The sequence below is a fragment of the Etheostoma spectabile genome, chromosome 9 (assembly GCF_008692095.1).
Source record: "Etheostoma spectabile isolate EspeVRDwgs_2016 chromosome 9, UIUC_Espe_1.0, whole genome shotgun sequence".
NCBI lineage: Eukaryota > Metazoa > Chordata > Actinopteri > Perciformes > Percidae > Etheostoma > Etheostoma spectabile.
The window spans coordinates 5,016,507-5,025,272 of NC_045741.1; the positions used below are offsets into that span (position 1 = coordinate 5,016,507).

Genomic DNA, 8,766 nt, shown 5'->3' on the forward strand with positions numbered 1-8,766 from the left:
TGTTGTGTTTGACTGCTAGCTTGTAGCTAAGATATCTATCTTTAGCTATCTATAATTGTTTGATTGCTAACGTTAGCTCAAAACGCCATTCAACTGGAAGTTTGATGCTAACTTGTAGCCAGCAGTGAACCAAAATCTTTAAGTAGGTCAATTTTTACTGGATCGACATTACAGAAGTCTCTCGTTAGCATCTTGTATGCTAACTGTCGCAAAGTGACGCATGCACGACTCAAATCTACACTCGACTTACAACAGGGAATGACAGTGAGGTTGACTTGGTGTCCCTTGCATTTTCTTTTACTGGATCTCTCTTTTTATCTTGTTTTGAATGTAATTGTTCTTACCTGACGAAAGGTTCAAAGTTTAGACAAGTAAAATCGGCTTAATTTGAATAAAGAGCTCCAAACCTGCTTAGTTGTGAACACACCCTAAAGCAACTACCTAATACTTGTAAAAACATGGTCTCATATTTGACTCATGATTTAGTCTCTTCTGTGTCTCCAAACTGTAATCTACCTAAATCTGAGTCCCATCAAATTAACTTTAAAGCACTTTAGCTCTTTACCTTTTAATATTTCTTCTGTGTTCTGTCTCTAATCTCTCCCTGCATGACTTAGTTGCCTCCCCTGTAATCTTCCCTGCATCCCTCAGCCCCTCTGAGTCACACTTGGGTCATGGGAACTCACAGCTGCTTGTACGGCCACATGCAGTTGACAGACAGCGAGCTCCATTTTGGTTTGTTTGCTGATGTCCGTGAAAAAAAAGGGAAAAAAATAGCCGTGCACCTGAAACAATCCAGAGTTTGAGTTTGTTGCTGTGGGATGGCGGAGTCTGTGTTCCTCTTGGAAGTAGGGCATGGTGTGCAGGCATGCTGCGCTTTTACACACAACATCTTCACAATACTGTATCACAGCACTACAATAGTGTACAATGATTAATTTAATGCTGGTGTTCTTATACATAATACTGTAATCTTTTGGTTTTTTTCAACCTGGACCCTAGTTTCCAATGTTGTTGAGTCTAAAACAACAAAATTTGACACTAGTGTAGTATTGGACTGCTACTGATGGGAGTCAGCAAAACAAGTTATAATGTAAGTTAATAGGGCCATTGTGCATTTTCTATTTGCATTTACAATAGTGCTTGTTTTGCCACTGACAGGCTCAGATTAATATTCTAAGTGTCGGACAACATTATGGAAATGATTTCCAAGGAGGTTGACCTTTCTGTTAAAGAGTGAGATCTTTTTTTGGAACTTACAAACATCAGGGAAATTGTGTTTGCTTAAGCCACCACAGTAAAGTATCTGAATACTGCTTCCACCACTGCAAGAAACCCTGAAGGGTGTTGGTCCCAAGTGTCTTCCCCTGCCACCTGAAATCAAAAGGCACACCGAGTCCCTACCACATCCCTGTGGAGAAGGCAGGAAATACAAAATTTCCCCCCATAGGAAATCAATGCATCAGCACACAAAGTGCCCTTGAGCAAATCATCAAATCCCTGCTAGTTCCAGGGGCGCTGTCTTCCCTGTGGAGCCGAGGAAAAGACAAAGACACCCCCTCTGGGATTGATCTGGTGTCACGGATCGAGATCCAGAAGTGACAAAGGGAAACTGGATTTAGTTTTTTTTTACTGCTCTGAAACAGAAAATTAAATGAATAAAATTCTAATTTCCTGGTGAATGTTTTGTTCTCCCACAACACAATGGCTGTACTCGTTAACTAGCCTCAGGCTGATGGGAGCTAATGAGTGACAGCAGTGTGGGAACAGGACATATTTTCCCATCGTTATGCACTCTTATAAAGAATAAGATAAATATGTGTGTTTGAAAGTCATGATTCAAGACTGTGTGTGTGTCTGTTTATAAGTGACGGCAGCTGATATCTGAGTTTCTGTGTGAACTCCACATCATGTGCACGTCTTCGTCTCGAAGTGGGCATATCTGAGTTTCTGTGTGTGTGTGTATTAGCGTGCACTGTGATAACCTCTGCCCCCCTCCCTCTTTGTGTTTCAGCGAGCGTACACTGTGATAGTGGAGGCGTGGGACAGGGACAACGGCACTCACAGCAATGGTAAGGATCACCCCTCTGTACTGTATTTAAACCCAAATAAATAAAATAATAAATAAATAAATACTAAAAAGGTTTTTTCTTATGTTATGTGTATACCTGGACCCTACTTTAACATGCATTGGTGTCCAAATAACAATATTCTTTGCTATTGGTCCAATATTGAACTAGAACGCTGTAAAAATATCCTACAAAGGTAGACCTATTTGTTAAAGAGTAAGATCCTTTTTGTTTAACACGAAACAGACTTCATTTAAATAAACATTCTTTTTAGCGTGTAGAGCCGGGTTATCTCCATATGTAAATGGGGGAATTATGTCTTTATTTCAACCAGACCAGAGTGGTCATTGTTGGAACAGTGGAAAGATGAACAAAGATGGCTTTTAAGAGTTTTATTTAATTCCTGTTGACTTTGAATGAAGTGTGTTTTACAATGATAAAATGACTGTTTATTTAAATGGAAACCGAAGAAAAAAGGATCTTTAAGTAAAAGGTCCTCCTCCTTTGGGATCCTTTCCATAATGTGGTCAGACACTGACGCCGGTCAGTAGCAAAAACAAATTAAAGGTGCGCAATGGCCCTATTACCTTACATTGCAGCTTGTTTTGCTGAAAGCCAACTGCAGCGTTCTCGCTTAATACTGGACCAATGTCAAAGAGTGTTGTTCCCATGGTTCCAGGTTGAAAGTTCCCCTTTAAATGTGTTAAGGCTTGCCTGGCAGGTTACTATGGCTTTGACTTCCAGATAGGCTGCTTGGAATCTCCAGTTCTCTCCATATCTACTGCAAGAGATGGTTGTTATTCTGAATATCAAGATAAGTCTAGTCTCACACTGCCAGACCTACCACCACAGCGCTGCGGCAGAGGGTCAAGATAGGAGGAAAACATGCTCTGGTTTGTTGGCATTTCTTTAAACCAATCAAAATCACCTTGGGCGGTGCTAAGAGCCTGACGGAGCAATCCGAGCTTCTGCAAAATAGTCTCGGGAAGGAACTTGTTTTGGTGGAACATGTGGACGTACAAAGGTTGTTTTAGTCGTCAACAGAGAAATCAGATTGGACAGATAGTCTAGCTAGCTGTCTGGATTTACCCTGCAGAGGTCTGAGGACCAGGTAACCATAGTCCTCAGATTGGACAGATAGTCTAGCTAGCTGTCTGGATTTACCCTGCAGAGATCCGAAGCAAGCCCAGAAGTGGAACATTGTCAATATGGACTATGGTGGGTCTGATTCATGTCCTGTAACATGTCACATTGTCGATTCGGTAACAAGGCCGAGCTAGCAAATGCTAAGTTTGGTTGATTGGTTTGTGTCCAGCATACTTGGTAAAATACAGCCAAACCGCCAATATAACTCATGATATGAATAACCTGCATTCAGTTGACTTAAATCAAAGGAATGCGAGATGTGAGCCATGTTTTGGGATTGTTGTTCTACGGGAGCACGCCGCGTTCATATTGACGTCTTAGAAGATCAACAACCATCCAAAAACCCAAACTTGTGAGTTGAGGATTGGACTTTACCCGTACAGAGAGATCTGACTTACGATTGAAAGGTAGTTTATGTCTCACTCTCGTCAGGGTCACTCAGGCTTTTTTCAGCTCTCCTCTATATTAAGCCTGAGAAGGCATTGCATCGTTAAGCCATTAATTACAGGCCCCCACCCCTCTCTTTCCTCTGATTTCTGTCTCCTAATTAGCATCCGACAGCTGTCCGGCTACTGCACGCTACTTCATTATCCTGTATCCCTGTGACAGACTGGCATCCAGACTGCCGTGCCTCGGCCTGCATGCCAGCTCTGGTGCTGGGACACTTCTTTACGTCTTTGCTCGCTCGGCCACCAGTAGATTGACAATATAATTGTCTCTTTCAGTCAAATTAAACAAATATTTTTATGTATTACTTTTTCAAGCAATTTTATGGAATGAATTCCAGAATATATTTTTTGGTTATTATGTTATGTGAGCCAGATAATGTTCTGACACAGGTACACAGCCTATAAAGTAAAACACGCCTTTTTATTACAATAAAAACATTGCATTCTTTGGTTTGCTTGCAGTTTAGTGTTCCAAATTCCACTATGGCCATACCAAAACCCACCAATTGGTTGGGGTTAGGCATTTGACCTCAAGTGGTTAAGGTTAGGATAGCCGATGGGTCAGGGGATAGGACCTGTACAAACAGGGTTACGTTACGGGGAATTTGGGACACTTAACTGCACGTATACTGTGTTCTATTTTAGAACATTTATTTTTATCAAGAAAAGAAAATCTGGCAAATCTAAACAAAATCAACAATTACCATCAACAGTCATACACTTTAGGACAGGGGTGACAAACATATGGCCCAATGTCCAGAACTGGCCCGCCAAAGATCAGGCCCACTAGATGACTTTGCAAAGTGTGAAAATGCAGAGGAGTAATTAAATCCAATTCCAAATTTACAACTCTAATCTCAGAGAATATCCGAGTTCTGTTTCCGTGAATTTACGACTTTAATCTTTAATTTAATTTTCTTGGAATATTACCCCTCTCTCCCGGGTCCTTACCATTATTATTTTTTCTTACAATGGCTTTAGAACGCTGATGTAGCAGAAGCAACTTGTGTTTGACAATATCAAGCTGACAAACTCTGTGGCAGATACAGTTTCTGATCTTTCTAGAATGGTTTACTGGTCTGGCCCACTTGACACCCCCGCCTTTGCACCTCAGCTAATGTCAGCAATTAATTGCGGTAAAACAAAGAAACGGCGATTCCATTAAAGAATTGTGATTAGAAAATGATTTAATAATTGTTACAGGCCTTCCTATAGATGTGGCGGCGTGGCGGCTGGTGAGAAGCTGTATTTATCCTCATAGGGTCCGAGGCTGGGAGGCAGTGACAGACGGGCTGGGGAGGTGCTGACGTCTTGACGTCTCGTCCCGTCTTGCACACTTGGCCTGAGTATTTTCCCATTGCGTGATTACAAATTTGATCCTGTCAGTGAGTCTGTCAGCAGCCAAGTGTCCTGTCAAAGTGAAACATTACCTATTTGCCACTTTGAGAAGTCATACTGGATGAGCTTAAAATACAAAAGTAATTTCTTAATAAGCTAACTTTCTCCACACCTTGCATCACATCTGTGATGGCCAGGATTTATTTCAGGAGACAATTGGGCGACATTAAGTGTTGTTAGTTACTGCTCTGCGTATCTACTTTCACTTGTCTGTTCCTGCCTCAGTTTGGGATTTCCTACATTTTCGGGAATTACTTTCGATAAACGTCAGAAAGCAGGCATAAACCTGTTAGTTAGTGATACTGTAGCATAATTAGAGAGAGTGAGAGAGAGAGAGAGTTGTCATCTGTTATGGGCCAGGTGTGCACAGGAATAAAAATGTAGCGATGTCCCGATCAAGTTTGGTTTTGGCTTGCCCGAGATCCCATCCACAGTCCTCTGATTATCTGCCAACACAAGTCCTCAGAACACTCTGCTAGTTTTCACATTTAATAACTGCACATTTCATCCAAAGTGGACCCACAGTAAAATAAAGTTGGTAAAACCAAGTTTGACAGCTAGATAAATTGGACTGTTTTCATATAGATCTTTTCTAGTCGTAAAGACTTCTCATAGCTCTTTTACATAGTACAGGAACCACTTTAGACCAGGCTAGGGTATTAGGAGTTTTACTTGGACAACCAACTTGGGCAACTCAGGGTTCAGTGCCAGTATTTGTATTTTGTACAGATGCTCTCCCCAACGGTATCTATTAGGACTTATACTGAAACGATTAGTCTTTTAATCAGTTTGTCAATTAGTAGACCATTGTTTTGATCACCATTTTGACAATAAATGAAATGTTTAAGTCATTCAGTAACAAAAAATATGCCAATCCTTCTCATGGTTTCACTTTCACAAATGTGAGGGTTTGCTGCTTTTCTCATTTATTTATTTTTTCGCTATTGATTATCTGAAATTTTGAAAATTGGTAGAAATAGCTTATCCAGACCAACTATATCCACACAGCCTTGTGGGATGGAAAAAAAAAACATGTATAGTTGTGTAACAAAAACAACTCAGAGTCTAGCTAGCTGTCTGGATTTGCCCTGCAGAGATCTGAGGACCAGGTAACCATAGTCCTCAGATTGGACAGATAGTCTAGCTAGCTGTCTGGATTTACCCTGCAGAGATCTGAGGACCAGGTAACCATAGTCCTCAGATTGGACAGATAGTCTAGCTAGCTGTCTGGATTTGCCCTGCAGAGATCTGAGGACCAGGTAACCATAGTCCTCAGAAATCAACCGCAGTTTAAAATTCCAACACAAAAAAGCCAAAGTTGAGCAGATCACGAGACATCCAGTTGGCAACAGAGCAATCCCAGAAGTGGAGTGTCGTGGATAAAGACTAGGGTTAGGGTTAAGACATCATCTTATTTGACCAAGTTATAAACAAGATTCAGGTGCATCTGAAAATTTATGATGAAAATTGAGAGTGCAATGGATTACAGTAAAAACAACAAATGCTGCTTCCTATACAGATCCATTTAAAGATGCCTGATGGTCTCAGTACCAGTCTGTGACTTTAGCTCATGACATCCTAATTAGATTAGATTATACTTTATTTATCCCACGACGGGGAAATTCTGTCGTTACAGTAGCAGCATAGCAGCAACAGCAAAAAACAAAAAACAGAAAACAAAACAATAACACACAAACAAGTAAGCACGAAAGAATACAAGGCAAATCAGGCAAGAAATAGACAATGAAATATGGTAGACTGAGTAAGTAAAATGCCGTCAAACAAAAGGAATTTTAAAGTGCGGTTGCCATGATAGAGACATATTGCGGTGTAAGTGACGTTAAAAATTAGTTGAATGTGTAATTAGAGCAAAGAAGCAGAGTCGGTAGCATAATTTAAATTATATACCTGAGACCATAAATATTGAAAAGTAAGTACTGTAAATAATAATATAATACCAATATAAAGATAAACAGAAAGTGTGTGATGTAATGGAGAAAAAAAAGGAACAGAACTACAACACTATCAGGTAGGCAGGCGTTTGGTAGAGTCTGACAGCGGCCGGGATGAAGGACCTGCAGTACCTCTAATGAAGAACAAACAAGAAAATGGGAATGTCATTCAATGATTCTAATAACGGTGGGATTACGTAAAGGTGAGGACATGGCGTGAGTTGTTCCTGCCCTGTGTTCCAGAGTGTGCTGCTGCTGCCTTGTGTGAACAGGTCTGGGCTGCAGCTCGGAGAGGCCCTCAGGATAAAAACAAGTCTTTGTGAAGGCTGTTTATGCTTCAAGAAGCCCCCGCCTGCTTCAAAATAAAACAGAAAAGGGGAGCAGAGCTGTTGTTGGCTCTGCGTGTCGGTGGATTGTTGGCTGGCGTCGAGCTTCACTGGAGGGTAGAGATATACACTGTAGCCATACCGGCTATGTGTCAGGTATTGTGCTGATAACAGCGGAACGTCTGTACTGGAGAATCCCCCATCAGACACCAGGGGTTAAAGGACAAGTCTGGTGCTGTAGCCTGATTATGTAACTCTGTTGGAAACCGGCCTGAAATTCCTGCTGGGTACTGAATCGGGATAGTACCAAATTGGTACAAAAGTTGACCAAGGAAAACTCAACTTGAATATGTGACTCTTTAAAGTTAAAAGTGAGTCGATTAAATGTTATTTTGTTATTACCTATCGTTCCGGACCTTTGAGTGATAAGCTTGAAAACCCCTGCCCTATATAGTCTTTATTAACTAGTGAACTGTATAGTGAACGACCAAACCAGATTTTGGACGCTAAAACTGAAAGTTTTTTTTCGTCCGTCTGGTAATTTGTGTGATAGAGGCGGGCGCGCCCATCATCATGTAAACAAACCCAAAAAGACATTTGATAGGTTCCTGAAACAAAGTGAACACCCAGGAGAATAGTAAAAGGTTGTAAAAGTTTTCACTGCTTCTTTTTCTCCTCCGGGAAAACATGACCGTGTTGCATTGTGGTATATGAAAGTAAAATGTAGGGTACATTGTACGTACACTCAAATTAGCTGTGCATCGTGGGTATTTCATTGGAACACCACTAAAAAATGGCAAACACACTAAATAGGGTGCTATTTCCGTGATAGGGAACGGTTTCAAACACAGTTTTTATCTTCTTCCTCTGAGCCATAAAAACACGTCAGCGAGCCACACTGGTTGACATTATTACCATGAACACACACACTGTAGCTTTGTTCAAGCCAATCCCACACACACTAACCTGACTTGTCGGATGGTTTTTTAACAGTCTGAGAAGCCGTCATTGTAAAAGGGCAGACACTTTAGAAAAAGTACCTGGCAGGTGATTGGATGAACCATCTGTCTATCACTACAGCCAATGTTGTTTTGAACAAACACACACCTAAACCACGTACACAGCTTGGGCCTGACAAGATACATTTTTTATTGTTGCGTGAGCTTGTGATATCGCGGGAATTCAGCTGCAAGGTAAACCTACACCGTCCTGCTGCCACAAATACTCACTACAGCACCAGATGTGGATTATTCCACTGCTGAAAATAGTCCCCCACAAACGCACTTTTTCCTGCTGTTCGAATAATGTTTGATAAGACCAGTTTCTTCCAGTTAAGACTTATAGCTAAAATAAAGGCCTATCTTCCTTCAAAAGACCTTGAAAAAGTCATCCATGCTTTCATCACTGCTCGGCTGGATTATTGTAA

At 41.0% G+C, this 8,766-nt stretch overlaps 1 protein-coding gene and 1 long non-coding RNA gene across 3 annotated transcripts in view; both read left to right on the forward strand.

The window, feature by feature from the left end:
* Positions 1 to 8,766, forward strand: part of LOC116695769 (protein jagged-2) — a 69,935-nt gene that overhangs the window by 19,310 nt on the left and 41,859 nt on the right. For both annotated transcript variants that reach the window (XM_032526224.1, XM_032526225.1), the window contains exon 3: positions 2,015 to 2,072. In XM_032526224.1, coding sequence (XP_032382115.1) covers positions 2,015 to 2,072 — 58 coding nt within the window. The remainder of the gene's footprint in view (positions 1 to 2,014; positions 2,073 to 8,766) is intronic.
* LOC116695770 (uncharacterized) lies at positions 4,174 to 5,171 on the forward strand. The gene is made up of 3 exons (XR_004333549.1): positions 4,174 to 4,295; positions 4,730 to 4,733; positions 5,159 to 5,171. It is a non-coding gene; the product is annotated as an uncharacterized LOC116695770 (long non-coding RNA).